This window comes from Pelophylax lessonae, assembly GCF_965119305.1.
Source record: "Pelophylax lessonae genome assembly, chromosome: 4".
Taxonomy (NCBI): domain Eukaryota; kingdom Metazoa; phylum Chordata; class Amphibia; order Anura; family Ranidae; genus Pelophylax; species Pelophylax lessonae.
The window spans coordinates 125,125,219-125,143,046 of NC_138771.1; the positions used below are offsets into that span (position 1 = coordinate 125,125,219).

The 17,828-nt window shown below is 40.5% G+C and overlaps 1 protein-coding gene across 2 annotated transcripts in view; it reads right to left on the reverse strand.

The window, feature by feature from the left end:
* LOC309552066 (uncharacterized protein) overlaps positions 1 to 17,828 on the reverse strand; it is a 126,820-nt gene that overhangs the window by 97,261 nt on the left and 11,731 nt on the right. For both annotated transcript variants that reach the window (XM_082252834.1, XM_082252833.1), the window contains exons 3-4: positions 11,894 to 12,030; positions 3,049 to 3,343 (exon numbers count right to left, since the gene is read on the reverse strand). In XM_082252834.1, coding sequence (XP_082108960.1) covers positions 3,049 to 3,343; positions 11,894 to 12,030 — 432 coding nt within the window. The remainder of the gene's footprint in view (positions 1 to 3,048; positions 3,344 to 11,893; positions 12,031 to 17,828) is intronic.

A 17,828-nucleotide genomic window follows, 5' to 3' on the forward strand; every position in this document is an offset into this window, starting at 1 on the left:
TGAATTATCATTTAGCAAGTGCTGTAGGTAGCCTTGGTTTAAAGTCTATTACTGACATCTCGTAAACCAGGAGGTACTTGAGCAAAACATTTACTCAATTCACTAAGCTATAATATTTGTTATGCACCATAATGACTGGTATTTTCAGCAAAGAAAGTCAATGAGAGCTACAAATTACCATAGCTATGATAAATAGCACATAAAGACAATGCTAGAACTGACCACTCAGCTTAAACTGGTTATGCAGGTAAAAATCGAATTGTACATTCTCTGAATAATGTCCTTTAGCTTTACAAAAAACCATACTATCAACTTGAAGAGCAAGTCTTTTCTGGAACATTTTGTTTACAACTTTAAATCAGTACTTTTTGCTACCAAATGACTTCTAACCCCCAAACATTATATATATATATATATATATATATATATATATATATATATATATGTATATATATATATATATATATATATATATATATATATATATATATATATATATATATATATATATATATATATACATATATATATTTATTTATTTATTTTAGCAGAGACCCTAGGGAAAAAATTGGCAATCATTGAAATTTTATGCTACACAGTATTTGCGCAGTGTTTTTTTTTACCTGTTTAGAGTTACAGAGGAGGTCTAGCACTAGAATTATTGCTCTCGCTATATTGTTGGCGGTGGTACCTCAGACGTGTGGTGCAAACATCGTTTACATTTGTGTGCACGGCTTATGTATGCATTCGTTTCTGCACGCGAGCACAGAGGTATGGGAGAGCTTTACATTTGCTTTTTTATCAGTTTTTTCCTATTACAAAGAATGTTTACATCCCTTGTAATATAAATAAGGATGACATGTCCTCTTTATGGAGAAATCTGGGGTCAAAAAGACCCCAAATATCTTCTTTACCTTTAAAAGCAAGAGATTAAAAAAAAAAAAAAAAAATATTTCATCTTCTGCTGTAAAAAAAAAAAAAATAGTTTACTTTCACCCTAGACCAGAAGTGACGTCATGACATCTCTCTGGTCCTCCCAGGCCATAGAGGCGATCAGAGACAATCTGGCCTCTGTGACAAGCCAGCTGCACTGTTGGGTCATTTCTCAGGCGCATCGATGAAAGCTGTTAATCCAGAGAAACACCAGCCGCTTCAGAAAGCGATCCAGTGGTGAATGAGCCGTTCAGACCGATTTCATGAGAAAGCCAGCTTCCTGCTGAAAAGAAAAAACACTTGCAAACAGCAACATACGTTCACCGGCACTTTTTAGGTACACCTTTCTAGTAGTGGGTTGGACCCCCTTTTGCCTTCAGACTGCATTAATTCTTTGTGCCAAAGATTCAACAAGGTGTTGAAAACATTCCTCAGATGTTTTGGGCCATGTTAACATGATGGCATGACGTGGTTGCTGAAGATTTGTCGGCTGAACATCCATGATGCAAATCCCCTATTCCACCACATCCCAAAGGTGCTCTATTGGATTGAGATCTGGTGGAGGCTGTTGGAGTACAGTGAATTTATTGTGATGATCTAGAAACCAGTTTGAGATGATTTTAGCTTTGTGACACGGTGCATTATCCTGCTGGAAGTAGCCATCAAAAGATGGTAAAAAGGGATGGACATGGTCAGCAACAATACTCAGGTAGGCCGTGGCATTTAAACGATGCTCAATTGGTATTAAGGGGCCCAAAGTGTGTCAAGAAAACTCCCCCCACACCATTACACTACCACCACCAGCCTGAACCATTGATACAAGGCAGGATGGATTCATGCTTTCATGTTGTTACGCCAAATTCTGACAATACCAGCTGAATTTTGCATATGAAATCAAGACTCATCAGACCAGGCAGCCTTTTTGCCAATCTTCTATTGTCCAGTTTTGGTGAGCCTGTGCAAATTGTAGCCTCGGTTTCCTGTTCCTAGCTGACAGGACAGGCTCCTGGTGTGGTCTGCTGCTGCTGTAGCCCATCTCTTTCAAGGTTCGATGTGTTGTGCGTTCAGATATGTTTTTCTGCATACCTTGGCGGTAATGAGTGGTTATTTCAGTTACTGTTGTCTTTCTATCATCTCAAACCAGTCTGCCTATTCTGCTCTGACCTCTAACATCAACAAGGCATTTTTGTGCACACAACTCCCACTCACTGGATATTTTCTCTTTTTTGGACCATTCTTTGTAAACCCTAGAGGGGGTTGTGTGTGAAAATCCCAGTAGATCAGCAATTCAAGAAATATATAAACCAGCCCATCGGGCACCACCAACCATGCCCCCTTCAGAGGCACTTAAATCCCCTTTCTTCCCTGTCTTCCATTCTGATGCTCATTTTGAACTTCAGCAAGTCGTGTTCACCACGTCTACATGCCTAAATGTATTGAGTTGCTGCCATGTGATTGGCTGATTAGCCATTTGTGTTACCAAGCAACTTAACAGGTGTACCTTATTAAAGTGGGCGATGAGTATATGTATTGCAGTCAGCAAGTGGCTATGCAAATGTCTATGTAAAAAGAACATCAGATGGGCCTTTCTTTCTGCATTAGAGAGCTACAATCTTCTTTAGGGTTATTGGTTGCTGGTAACCTGTGTGGCCAGCTTTAGGCACCTCCAGATAGCTTTAAAAAGATCATGTTGCATACTGGGCTTATAAGACATTTCAGTCCAGTTTTGGATTTGATCACATGGCACTGAATCATAAAGTTGACTGATTTAGCTGACTAGAAAGTAAAAATCTAGTACAAAAGGAAAATGTATATAAAAAAACACAATAAACCTTTGCACTCCACCTAATATTTCTTTCATGAGATATTTGAATTGCTGTACTGCGCAGGATGATGTTGGTGATCCTATGATAACCACATATACAGGTAGGTTTGCCATTGGATATACCATGTTCCTGATTGATATCTGAATGAAAGCTGATTGGCAGCAATTATCTGAATCTCCCACCTATGACATTTATTGGAAAATTAGCCTAAAATGGTTTAATCTGCACAAGTCGTGGCCTGTGTTTGTGCTTGTTATGACTAATATCTTGTAGATACCACTTTTCTTACTTTCTGCTTAAGGGCAAGTAGCTCTGTTTTGGCCCGGCTAAATTCCAGCTCTTTATCCCGCTTTCTGATTTCCTCTGATTGCTCCTCCAGTTTCCCTTGAGCCTCCCTCAAACGTTGCACAAGATCTGTGCGTTTCTGGGCACTTTCTGAGAGAGATGCCCTGAGGTCCATTTCTGATCCACTCCATCCTCTACGGGACAAGGACAGCTCCAGGGCAGATTCCTCTGGGGACGATGTGGAGAGGCGAGACAGAGAATTTCTCCTCGAAGTGGGAGGTGTATTAATTGGCAGCTTGCTGCAATTAGAGTCAGATAAAAAAAAAAAAAATTATATAAAGCACAATTTTATAAAAATTATTAAATTAGATGAAGGCTTACTGAAAATATGAAGCCACTCACACATTATAAAGGTCATCTGAAACCTACTAGTAGATATATATCTACTAAAAAACAGTCAAAGTAAAAACATTTTCTAGTAAAGCAACCTTTTAAGAAACCAACATTAAAGAAATAAAGGAAATGTTGCAGTCAGCCCCTGTTTACACTGGTGCGTTTTGTCATGCGCTTTAACAGTTCCAAAGCCAATGACAAGTCGCACCCGATTGCAGGCAACGCAACCAATCAAATTGCCGTGACTCATGTCGCAGCGACTGTGAAAAAGGTTCCCGCACTACTTTTTGCCGATTTCATTGCGACTTGCATAGATTTCTGTTGTATAAAGTCGCAAGCCGCTATCAAATCAGGCAGTGCAACTGATATGGGGCTTTGAAATCCTGCTGAAGTATTGTGATTCAAAGCTGCACCAGTGTGAACGGGGGCTCAGGGTATGTAGAGATAATGTTCATATTAGAACATAATGTTTGGTACACAAGATGAGATTATCGGACGAATGATCATATGTTTTTTTTTTTTTTTTTTACGAAAATGCTCATATGACAGAATAAAAATTCGGAAGGGATGTTATGTGTTGTATTGTATGTGTATTGTATTTTCAAATGACAACTGTACTGATTAAATGAAAATCGTATGATCTGATATAGTACGAGGAACGTTTTTGTGCTTCTCTGATTGGATAATATTGGATGAACTATCGTGATCGGCTCTCAAAAGCTGTGTACTGATCAGATTATCGTACGATTGCTTCATAAGCAGTATTTTTCGTACCATTTTCAGATCGTGTGTATCGGTCATAATTGTCTACATTGTCACAATTAAAAACACATGACTAGAAAAGAACAGTGCTGACTGACAATGGTAATGAGGTTTGTAATACTATGTTAATATAATATAAATATTATTAAATTGTACTACTATTTCAATGTACGTAATATATATTAATAACATATAATACTATGTCTATGTACTGTAGTAATACTATGTCAATATAATATAAATATTACTTCTGTGCTGCTAATATGTGCTCTATGTGTATTCTAAATAAGCTAAGCCAGCACCAATATGCATTTCCCACACTAAACCAAAACTTAATCTGGTTCATTTCAGAGCATTGTTCTGTTATTAACCACTTGCCAACCAGCCGCCGTACTTATACTGCGGCAGGTTGGCTCTGTCCTGCAAAAGGTAGTACCTGCACGTCGTTTCAGACAGCTAGTGGGGGTGCTCGCAGGTGGAGCCAATCAGCGAGTCCGGCGGCCGCAATGTCTGCCGGGCACCGGCGATTGCTCCCCATGGAGACAGAACGGCTGTCTGTCGATGTAAACACAGCAGACCGCTGTTCTGTCAGTAATGAACACAGGGATCCTGTGTTCCTCCTATTTAGGAACACAGGTTTCTGTGTTCATACAGCAAGCCCATTCCCCACACAGTTAGAAAGCACCCCCTAGGGACACATTTAACTCTTTGATCGCCCCTGTTAACCACTTCCCTGCCAGTGTCATTAGTACAGTAACAGTGTATATTTTTAACGCTGATTACTGTAGTAATGTCACTGGTCCCCACAAAAGTGTCAAAAATGTCAGGTGCCCGATCTGTCCGCCGCAATGTCGCAGTCCCACTAAAAATCGCTGATCGCTGCCATTGCTAGTAAAAATAAATAAGACAAAAATCTTTCCCCTAGTTTATAGACGCGATAACTTTTGTGCAAACCAATCAATATACGCTTATTTGGATTTTTTTTTTACCAAAAATATGTAGCAGAATTCATATTGGCCTAAAATGATGAAAAAATTAGTTTTTTTAAATTTTTTCTATTGGGAATGTTTTATAGCAGAAAGAATAATATATATATATATATATATATATATATATATATATAATTTTTTTTAGAATTGTCACTCTTTTATTGTTTATAGCGTAAAAAAAAATTAAAATCGCAGAGGTGATCAATTACCATCAAAAGAAAGCTCTATTTGTGGGAAAAAAGGACACAACCACGCAATCGTCAGTTAATGTAATGCAGTGCCATATCGCAAAAAATGGCCTGTTCAATAGGGGGTAAAACCTTCCAGTCCAGAAGTGGTTAAACCTTTATGAGGTAATGCGTAGGGCAGAATTTGGTGACGTGACAATGCAACATCAGACAGAGAGGTGAGCTGGGAAGTGTAGTTGCTTCACTACACATGCTGGGAGCCTGTAACAGCAATATTGATGCCATAGAGTGGAGGTGTACAAGAGGAGTTTTTGTTTAGAGTGATTAACGGGAAGCAGAATAAAGAATAAGGAAGATTTTTAACCACTTAAGGATCGGGCTTATTTCTGACACTTGCTGTTTACGAGTTAAAATCAGAATTTTTTGCTAGAAAATGACTTAGAACCCCCAAACATTTTTTATATATATATATATATATTTTTTTTTTAGCAGATACCCTAGAGAATAAAATAGAGATCGTTGCAATACTTTATGTCACACCGTATTTGTGCAGTGGTCTTACCAACGCAATTTTTTGGGGAAAAAATACACTTTTTTACACAACAGTAAAGTTAGCCCAATTTTTTTCTAGAATGTAAATAAATACCCAACATGTCATGCTTCAAAATTGCCCATGCTCGTGGAATGGCAACAAACATTGGCACTTAAAAATCTCCATAGGCGATGCTTTAAAAATTTCTACAGGTTACCAGTTTAGAGTTAGGCTCCATGTACACGGGACGTTAGAAATAACGTCCTGCAAAGCTAGTTCTGACGCCAGGAAAAAGCAGCTGTTAAACGTGCTTTCAGTAGCTTTTTCCATTGGCGTTATTGCACGTTTGGCCACGTTGCTTTTAGCAGCGTTTTTTCTGCCTCCATTCAAAATCAATAGTTCCCTATGGTAGCCTATTGATTTGAATGGAAGGCGCACCGCAAGTTGGATCATCCTGATCCGACTTGCGGTGTGACTTGCGCTGTGAGAATCTTGAGGGGGAACTCCACCCCAAAAATGGGATTAAAAACTGCGTGGGGGTCCCCCCCCCCCAGGTTCCAAACCAGCCCTTCGGGTCTGGTATGGAATTTGAGGGTAGCCCCACGCCGAAAAAATGGCATGGGGTCCCCCCCAAAATCCATACCAGACCCTTATCCAAGCATGCAGCCCGGTAGGGCAGGAAGGGGGAGGGGATGAGCGAGCGGCCCCACCCCCCCTGGACCATACCAGGCCACATGCCCTCAACATGGGGGGGTGTTGGTGCTTTGGGGCAGGGGGAGCTCTGCACCCCCCACCACAAAGCACCTTGCCCCTATGTTGATGAGGACAAGGGCCTCATCCCCACAACCCTGGCCGGTGGTTGTGGGGTTCTGTGGGCAGGGGGCTTCTCGGTATCCGGAGACATCGTCTGAGGAGGACCGGAGGAAGAAGAAGAGCCAAGGGCAAAAGAGCAGAAGAGCGGACAGCAAAAGAGCAGAAGACCAGAAGAGCGGAAGGGGAAAAGAGCGGAGAGGGAGAAGACCAGAGCGGAGAAGACCGGATGAAGATTTTTAATAAACTTTCCAAAATGTCTCCTGTCGTTATTTGCATACACTGCCTTTTATGGGGTGAATGGGTAGGGGTACAGTGTACCCCATACCCATTCACATAGGGAGGGGTTCAGGGATCTGGGGGGCCACCCTTATTAGAGGGGGCTTCCAGATACCGAGAAGCCCCCTGCCTGCAGACCCCCACAACCACCAGCCAGGGTTGAGGGGATGAGGCCCTTGTCCTCATCAACATGGGGGCAAGGTGCTTTGAGGTGGGGGGTGCAGAGCTCCCCCCTGCCCCAAAGCACCAACACCTCCACATGTTGAGGGCATGTGGCCTGGTATGGTCCAGGGGGGGGTGGGCCGCTCGCTCATCCCCCCCCTCTTTTCCTGCCCTACCGGGCTGCATGCTCGGATAAGGGTCTGGTATTGATTTTGGGGGGGACCCCACTCCGTTTTTTTCGGCGTGGGGCTACCCTCAAATTCCATACCAGACCCGAAGGGCCTGGTTTGGAACCTGGGGGGGGACCCCACACAGTTTTTATTCCCATTTTTGGCGTGGAGTTCCCCCTCAAGATTCTCACAGCGCAAGTCGCACCGCAAGTTGGATCATCCTGATCCGACTTGCGGTGCACCTTCCATTCAAATCAATAGGCTCCCATAGGGAACCATTGATTTTGAATGGAAGAAAAAAAAAACGTATAACATGGCTGAACGTACTTCTTCACGTTCGGTCGCGTTCGGTCCCGTTTTTGCATTTGAAACGCGGGGGAAACACACGTTCGAACGCAAATAATTGCGTTCCAAAAAACGTCCCTGAACTCAACTGCCTGCAAATGTAAACGACACTGTGTACATGGACAGATAAGATAACATAGAGGTGGGTTCAGGGGCTTCTGAAAAAAACGCCCAACTGCTCCTAAACGGCCATTTACAACGTCCCGTGTACATGGAGCCTTACAATGGGGGTCAAGGGCTCAAATTATTGCTCTCATGCCCCATACACACGTGCAGATTATCTGCAGACTTTTGTCTGCAGACTTACCAAAACCATATAATATGAGGTCAAACCTAAACACTTTCAATTTGTATGCAATCCGGCAGGCCCTTGCACTACATAGAAAAGGTAAGTCTGCAGACAAAAGTCTGCAGATAATCTGCACGTGTGTATGGGGCATTACTCTAATGATAGTGTCGATACCTCACATGTGTGGTTTGAACACCGATTACATATGTGGGTGCGACTTGTGTATGCGTTCGCTTCTGCGAGCAAGTTCGGAGGGACGGGGCACTTTAAAACATTTTTTTCTTATTTTTTTACCTTTTATTTTATTTTTTTTTACACTGCCTTTAAAAAAAAATTTTTGATCACTTTTATTCCTATTACAAGGAATGTAAACATTAATTTCAATAGAAAAAAGCAAGGACAGGTCCTCTCTTTAATGTGAGATCTGGGGTCAAAAAGACACCTCCCCCACCGCCCATAAAAGTGATCCCGCAGCTGGGACCACTTTTATGTGAAAGAGGACCGCCCGCCCTGTAAGATAACATCGGGGTTATAGCAGCTATCTGCTGCCATAAACTCGGTATTTAACGTCAAAATACCGACACAAAACTGCAGCAGGAGGTCCGGAAGTGGTTAAGGATTGTGTTTATTACAAAGATTTGTATTGATGGGACTCATGTCACATCGTAATTGTTTTGACAGTAATTTGTAAAATGAATATTAATGTGAAGGGGTGTTAACACAATTGTAGTGGTTTAATGTGATATATAATATGGTTATGGTTTAAATTACAGAGTGCTGCACTGGAATAAATAAGATTTAATGTTAATATAATGAAATACTAAAAACTATTTATTTATTAATAATGATTTGGTCTTGGGGACAACTTCAACCAGTACAATGTGAACTCGAGATAAAGAAAAATAGAAGTTTAATTTGTCCCACTGACCCAAAAATATATTACACAAAATAAAAAAAAATAAAAACGTTTAGAAAACTGCATTCAATAAATCTTAACAAAACCACAATGATAAGCAACCTTGGACATAGCCAGCCCCACTATTTAAAGTACATTAACCAAAAAGTAAATATTTCATATATATTGTATAAAGCCAACCAGTTAAATAAGTGATATTATGGGGTTTATATCTCTCTCTAGCTGCACCCCTCTTGCAAGTACAGTGAGCCGTGTTACCTGCCCCAAGATGTCCTACCAATCCAAGAGTAATTAGCTAACCATATTAGACAGAATAAGTGGGATCATTTCTTTTAGATTTAAATAATTATATTTACTTTTGCAATAATTTCAAGGATGTTGTGAACCTGTCATGCTAATATTGCTTTTATGCTGAGAGACTGAAGTATCTCTATATGCCTCTACAGGGTATATTTGGAGTGATATATTCATCGAAATATTGTCATGACTCTGCAGTAATGTTTCATGCCCTGACTGTCTGCTTACCTCTCTGCTCTGTGCATCAGCTTTAGGGACCGTGCTCTCACACCTGTGTGTTTAACTAATCTTCTGTCAGCATGGCTCCACCCCAGCCTCTCACAAGAAACACTAATAATCCGCGCACTGCAAGCCATCTTTGCTCAAGCAACAATTGTGTGAAGGCTTCCCTGAGTGGTTCTTGCCGTGTGCGCTACATCTGATCTCCATGTACCGACTTTGGCTTGTTCATCTGACCATCCCTGTCTGCTTGATGCCCTGACCTTTGGCTCATCCTTCTGACCATCCCTGTCCACTTGTTGTCCCAAACTTTGGCTTATTCTCCCGAATATCCCTTGTTTCCCTTCCATCCACCACAGCCAGATGTAAGCGTGAGCTGGGAGACCCTGGGGGCCTTGACCAGGAGTCAGCTGCAGCCAAGTCCATCCTCACCATCAGAGGCACTGGCTCTTAGATTTCACGCCCTGGGCCCATGCTCTAGCTCCCTGTCCAGGACCGTGGCTGCGACCCTGTGTAGCTGCTTCTCTGAGCCATTGACTCTCAGCAATCAGTCGTTGGGTTCACAACCTCTGCGGTGCGCTCCCCGTCACCTGGTCCCGCAGGTGACGCTGACAAATATCAGTTATGTTACTAGAATATGTGCAATAAATGGGTGCGCTAGATATAAACAGTGTGTACTAACCAAAAGGAAAACACTGTAAAGGATTACCTAGTAAATTGATGCATAATACAAAAATTATAATATACTGTACACAATGTGAACATAAATGTGAACAATAAAGACAAATGAGTCCAAATAAAAAGTCCAAATAAAAGGCTGTGATCTTCTTAAAGGTGAAAGGGGTGAGGAAGAGGATGTGCACACATAAAGTCCCTCTTGACACCCACGTGTGAAGAAAAGAGAGGTAATGCCCTTACCAACTCAAAATTATCATACACTTGGAAATATGACACCAGCCAGTGTAGTAAATAGAAAAGGGATCCCAACCATTCACTCTTCCACCCGATGTGTAGTATATGAAAACTCTTAAAAGAGGCAAGTATTTCACAAATCGGATGGGGAGTGATGTTATTCTCCAGACTACCAGGCAGTAAACTTTCTGCATACATTCCAAGGTATTTGGTAAGAGGCATGAAAGAGATTTACCTCCCTACAGCAACAGGAGTCAGAGCAGAATTCGCAAGAAAGTTTACTGCCTGGTAGTCTGGAGAATAATATCACTCCCCATCTGATTTGTGAAATACTTGCCCTTTCACCTTTAAGAAGATCACAGCCTTTTATTTGGACTTTTTATTTGGACTCATTTGTCTTTATTGTTCACATTTATGTTCACATTGTGTACAGTGTATTATAATTTTTGTATTATGCATCAATTTACTAGGTAATCCTTTACAGTGTTTTCCTTTTGGTAAGTACACACTGTTCATATCTAGCGCACCCATTTATTGCACATTACACGTTTACTCTATTCAGGTTAGAGTTTCGGTTGCTGCTGGAGACACTTCTTTTTGTTTGCGCACCTTATGTTACTAGAATAAATGGCTATATGTGTGGCTTTTAATAAATTGAATATGTAGATATTGAATATTTACATCCTCATTATTGTAGTATATATAGTAGACCTTTATCGTGGTTTAATAGAAACTTTGTAGCTATTGTGAAATATTTTTTTGGGGACTGTGGGACAAATTAAGCCTTTTTTTATTCTGTTTCACAAAAACAGAGATGACTAGTCTAATTTGCATTTTATGGAATAGAATAGTGGTGGTGACCATAGATATGAATGGACCATGAACACAAATCAGCAACTTAAGTTTGGACAAACAAGCCACCTTCATTTTTGAGTAAATACATACACCAATACAAACATGTTGGATTGGAGTCATGCATATTTATGCACTGAGCACCTTATCTCTCTGAAACAATAGTGACTGTCTGAAAAAAAACAATATTTGCCTGGTCTAAAGCTAGCCATATGCCGGCATTATTTAATTTGAAAAATGTATTTTTCAGAAAGTTTATTTGATTTTCTAATAGTTAGTGGGGTCACAGTGGCATTCATTTTCAACCATAGTGATGAGAAAATGTAATGGAGCAAGATGAAATTGTTCTGGAACAAACAATTCTAACTGTAATGCAGTTTTGGTTTGGGAAAAAAGAAAAGTGAGCATATTGTAATGTAACCTGTTTAATACATCTGAGTTTCCATAAAATAGCATGCCTGGATGACATTTTAAGGGCTTTTTAAGCATTAGTTGAGAAAATGATGGCATAAAAGAATGTTCTGATGAATGACTTTTCAGATATTCCATATGAGCGTTCACAATTTTTTGGAATCGTTGTTATGCTGTCACTTTGTGGCTGTAAGGATTGGACTTTGGAGATCATCAGTCAATAACTTTAATAAACATAACTGAAGAATTACAAGAATGCTTTTACTGTACACATGTAATCTCTCTATTTACAGCGTAGATGTTTGTTTAATTGTACACTGTACCTGTAACATTCTAAAGAGTGGATGCCCCGCAGGGGACTCACAGATCTTGCTCTGTCTGTATGCCGTGGACTCATAGGCCCTCTAGTGTAATCTCTCCACTGTCCCGTCCAGTTTTCTGGTTCCATGTGTCCAGCTGCCTTTTTGGGAATTATTCAGGCAATATAATACAAAGACAAGTTATTGAATGCTTAAAAAACGACCTTAACAACACTATAAATATACCATTTACCACATGCTGCAATAGTAGTCTTCAGAAACATACAATATACTGGTCAGCTGTCTTAAAAAAGAACTCTCATTAAAACTTTCTTTTCAACATTTTTTTGTAACTAAAGGCAAATGTTTTTTTTTTCTTTTTTTTTTAGTTTTAGGTAGAGTGGAAAGGGACTAGAACACCTGTAAGTTTTTGTTGCTGTTTGTGTCCTAGTTAGGGAGATTCACCGTCTCTATTTGGCCTGTTTACCATTATCATCAAAAGTAAAAGTAAAAGAAAATCACAAATTTTTGGTTGAGATCAGAACACTAATAGAGGAGAAATCTTCCAAAGTAGAGACTAGGTCTGATGCCCTTACTTTTGAGACATTTCCCCTCACTTCCCGATTTGGCTATGGGATAGGAAGTGAAGGGAGATCCCCCCCCAATGGGACACAGATAGCAAAATAGAAAATAACCCTTACTTGCTCTATCCAAAATGAAAAAAAAAAAAATGTTTTGTCTTTAGTTACACTTCAATGCCGAAAGGGACAAAATACATATTTCACTTGGTCCCCTTCGAATAAGAAGCTCTGTTGGGGATTAAAACCCCCATTTTTTTTTTTTTTTTACTATAGCCCCACCCCATTCTTAAGCCCAAATTATGGGTGTTTCTGTGGGTGTAGGTACAGCCATCACTAAGACCCACACCCTCTCTAAGATGACTGTTCATTTACTACAAGCAGCACTAATTGTTCATTCATTATAGTAAAATCTGACTCCAGCTCTGCGGCTGTGTGAGTCTACCTGCAGCTGCTTGTACACACACAGCCCTGGCAAATGGATCACACAAGCAACCCTGCAGGGTGTATTGGACATGGCACTGCCCCTGGCAGTGCTGGTTGTTCATTACAAAAAAAAAATCACCCAACAATGTGGGGTTTATTTACTAAAGCTGGAGAGTTCAAATACAGGCTCACTTCTGCATGGAAACCAATCAGCTTCTGAATTCAACATGGTCAATTAAGCTTTGGCAATAAAACCTGGAAGCTGATTGGTTTCTATGCATAAAAGAGCCTGATTTTGCACTCTCCAGCTTTAGTTAATAAACCCCTGTGTCATAATCTTTAAAAAAAAAAAATGTGATACCTTCACAATTGTCAAGAACATCATGGTGAAGGGGAAAAATAGAATAGAATAATTTATTTGTTATGAATTATGTTTGATGGATACTAAATATTTATTTACTGTCATAATGTTACACTAATTGCTTTATAGTAAATCAATGTGCTGATTTGTCTCCTTGGAAGGAGTTATGATCTTGAAGACATGTATAACATGCCCTTGTCCTGAACAAGCAGATAATCCATGAAGGGGGCAGATACAACACATTTTTGACAGGACGTTTTTCTCTATATTACTTGTTTTGATGCAAACAAGAGGTGTGCTGCTCCAGGTGAGATCATTAAGTAGATTGAGCTCCACACAAGGGTGCTAGCCTTGGCCAGCCTCCGTGGGATACAACTGTGAAGAAGAAATGGCTGCACACCAAGACAATGTGAGTCCATTTATTGCAACATCCCAAAATGCGCAACAATAATCACCAGGGGACAGTAGCACATGCAGAGGTTGATGCGGTTCACACAATTATTACATTGTGCTTACTCAAATATTTGCTTGTTTTAAAAACAACTCATGTATTTTATACTTTTGTTTAATAACTGAATTATTTTGATAAATTAAAAAAACATTATATGTTTAAGAAAGTGTGATTAGCCTTTTAGTTCTGTTGTTTTTGACTTTTTGACTATATATGTTTTCCTGGGCAGCTTATTTAACGTCCCATGCTCTGTGTAGTTTGTATACCAGCTGCAGTTTTTGCGGATGATTCCTTCAAGGAACCACTATGCATATGACTGCTATTTAATATTGTGATTTCACTGACTTCTAAGCAGTGTATTTCCTGTTCTGCATTGCTAGCATGCAATAATAAGCACTACACGGACACCAGTCCAAATAGTTAGGCACATTCAACCCCCCCCCCCCCCTCCTCAGTTAGCCCTTTCACTCCCTGTCATGGTGTCACTAAAGTGGGATACACACTTTACAGAGGGACAAACTCCAAAATTTTCATCTTCCGTCCTCAGCACATCCAATTTTCATTCAATGTGTATGCAATACGTATACGAAAAATCGAATACGTAAGACCGCGCATGATCACCTCGGGCTCGGGGTCATACGTACTTACATCACACTCTGCGATCAAACGTCCCAAGAAAATAAAGAAATCGGATGAGAAATTTAGTGTAACATTAGAGCAAGAGCTAGAAAAATAGGACGATATTTAGTCCGATTTTTGTTAAGTGTGTACGAGCCTTAAGTACTATGTATTGTTATTTTACTGATCACTGTATTCATGTCACTGGTGACACTAGATAGTGCTAGTGACAGTTAGCGTCATTCCCAGATAGGGTCAGGGTACCCGACATATATTCCCTAATAAAGTTTTAATCCCCTGATCACCCCCATTAACCCTTTCAATCCCTGTCACAGTGTCATTAGTACAGTGTACAGATTTTTTTTCTGATCACTGTATTAGTGTCACGGGTAACACTAACACGCACACACACACACACTTTACACATCCATTATTAGTATAGTCAATATCTCTGATCAGATCAGAACTATACTAGTGTCCCCATTAGTATAGTGTTCCCATAAATGCAGCGTTAGCAGGATCATCCCCGACAGCTGCCAGCACCTGCAATTAGCCCCTCTGCCCCCCCCCCCCCCAAACAAGTGCAGTGCCAGTAGATCACTGTCACTTCTGATACACAGCACACAAAACTGCAGTGTTAGCAGAGTCAGGCCTGATATCTGCTAGCACTAGCCTTTTAATTTTTTGTAGCGGTTCAACCAGGTGCTTTTTTGCCTGTGAGTCACGCTAGGTACCTATATATTTATTAGCCAAAATGTCAAACGAAAGGTACACTAGTGAAGAGGTCTACAGGATTACAGGATTACCTTCTGGTGAACTAATAAGCACCAGTGGCCTAGTACACCCTGGTCGTAGGCAAACCAGCACTGCAGTAACACTTGGTGACGTTGCAAGTCCCAAAAGCGCAGTTCAAGCTGGTGCCCCGCAGCCACCAAGAATTCAAACACAGGCCTGTAGAGCCAATAGTGCCCTTCCTGATGCGCTTGCAAATCCTGATTGCCAGCCCACAGATTCTGCAGTGCCAGTACTTCCCCCAATCACTGGCCAACTCGGAATTCAAGTGAAAACAGTAGATTTACAGCCCCTTGTTTTTTTTTTAGCTGTTTTTCACTGAAGATCTGTACAGATCTATTGTGCAGCAAAGCAATTTATATGCTGATCAATTTATTGCCGCAGACCTAAATTTTACCCTTGCTAGACAATTTGCATGAAAACATATCAATGTTTCCGAATTTAAGACTTTTCTGGGCCTATCCCTCAACATGGGCGTTACTATAAAGAATGAGTTGCGGTCATATTGGTCTGCTGACCCAATTTATCATATGCCCATGTTCTCTGCTGCCATGGCCAAGACTAGATACAAACAAATATTGCGGTTTATGCACTTAAACGACAATGAACTCTGTCGTCCTCAGGGTGAACCTGGATATGATCAGCTCCACAAAATTCGGCCCCTCGTAAATCACTTCAACCAAAATTTGCAGCCTTGTATATGCCCAACAAGCTTTCTGCGTAGATGTGTCCCTGATAACATTTTCTGGCTGCCTTGTTTTCAACAGTTTCTCCCCAGCCAGTTTCTCCCCAGCCAAATGTATAGCAAGAGGCTATACATGTAGTTTCCAGATTTACAAAGGAAAAGATTGGATTTGGATTTGTGATTGCCCATACTACATAGGGAGCAATGGCAAGATTGTTTGGGACTTGGTGTCACCCTATTCCGAAAGGGGTACCACTTGTATGTGGACAATTTTTACACAAGCGTGCCATTTTCAGACACCTCTTTGAATATATAATTGGTGCATATGGCACCATGCAATCTAATCTGCAGGGCCTCCCCCAACAACTTGTAAATGCCCCACTTAGACGGGGAGAGAGAGCCTGCTTGAGGTGTAATGAATTGCTCGCAGTGAGGTGGAAGGACAAACAATTTCGTCCTGTCTTCCATTCACGCAGACACGGCAGTCCAAACTGTAATGGTGACTGGTGTTGTTGAGAAGCCCCTCTATGTCCATGACTACAACCCTAAAATGGGAGGGGTGGACTTTAACGACCAGATAATGGGGCCGTACTTGGTTGCCTGTAAGGCCAGATGCTGGTACGAAAAAGTGTCTGTGTAATTATTCAATTTGGCTCTGTTCAACGCTTAAGTACTAAACAAAGCATCAGGAAGAAGTGGATCCTTCCTAAAATTCCAGAAAGAAATTTTAACAGCCCTTTTATATCCAGAAGGTGCTGTGGCCCAATATCCCAATTCAGATACAATGAGCCAGCTGCATAAGAGGCATTTTACAGGTGTCCTCCCTGGTACCCCTACCCAAAGAGCATGGGTACAGCACGGCACAGTCTAGGGCACACATTTACACAGGGGTCTCAAAAGATGTTAGATGGTTATCGTATTTTGAGAGACCCTAGCCTGGAAGATTTAAAGTTTTTTATAGTTACAAAAAAATTGAAAAATAAATAAATAAATAAATAAAAAGCCAAAAATTGTTGTTTTATTTTATTGTTCTTACTGTTTTATTATATTTTATACTATACTGCTATACTGTAATGATTTATTGTTACTGTGATTTATTGTTAACCCTTGTTTGCTGTGCAGGTATGTCATTCTACTGTTTTACTGTACTGTATACTATACTGTTATATTGTAATGTTTTATTGTTACCGTGTTTTATTGTTAACTATTGTTTGCTTTGCAGGTACGCCATTCAGCTGCAGCACTGATCTGTTTATTCTGACAGCAACAGGGTTTGCTCTCACAATATATAAATCATATATAAATCAGTGATTCCAGAGCTGTAGGAGGTGATTTCACCACCACAGGTGAAAAAAAAGCATATCTATTCCGAAGCATAGGGGCTGGGGTGGTCAGAGGGCGGATTGCCCCTATGCTTCGCCATATATTAGTTACTCTTTTTTTGGCACAGATTGCAATTAAAAAAAAGTTTTTGTTTTATTGAGTTAATGTTTTATTGTTACTGTATTTAATTGTTAACCATTGTTTGCTTTGTAGGTACGAGATTCAGCTGCAGCACTGATCTGTTTATTCTGACTGCAACAGGGTTTGCTTTCAGCATACATAAATCAGTGACTACAGTGCTGTAGGAGGTGATTTCACCACCGCAGTTAAAAAAAGAGCATATATGGGCCTAGGGGGAACAGAGGGCAGATCGCCCCTATGCTTCGGCATATATTTTTTTCACTTTTCTTGGCAGAGATTTCTTCATCCACATCGATCGATGTGAATGGAGGAACCTGTTAGGTTCTTTTTTTTCTGAACATTGCGTGTATGCCCATCATTAGAAGTGGGTAGATGCAGGGCGGTATTCTAATGGTGGGCATACCACACACTTTTTTCAGCAGAGATTTCTTATTCCACAATGATTAATGTGAATGGCAGAATCTGTTAGGTTCTCTTTTTTCTTTCTTTCCACAGACTGCATGAAAGAAAATAATTTTACAATATATGCCCAACAAGGACCAGCAACTTACTGGTACGTCCCTGGACTTTGAGTGGTTATACCA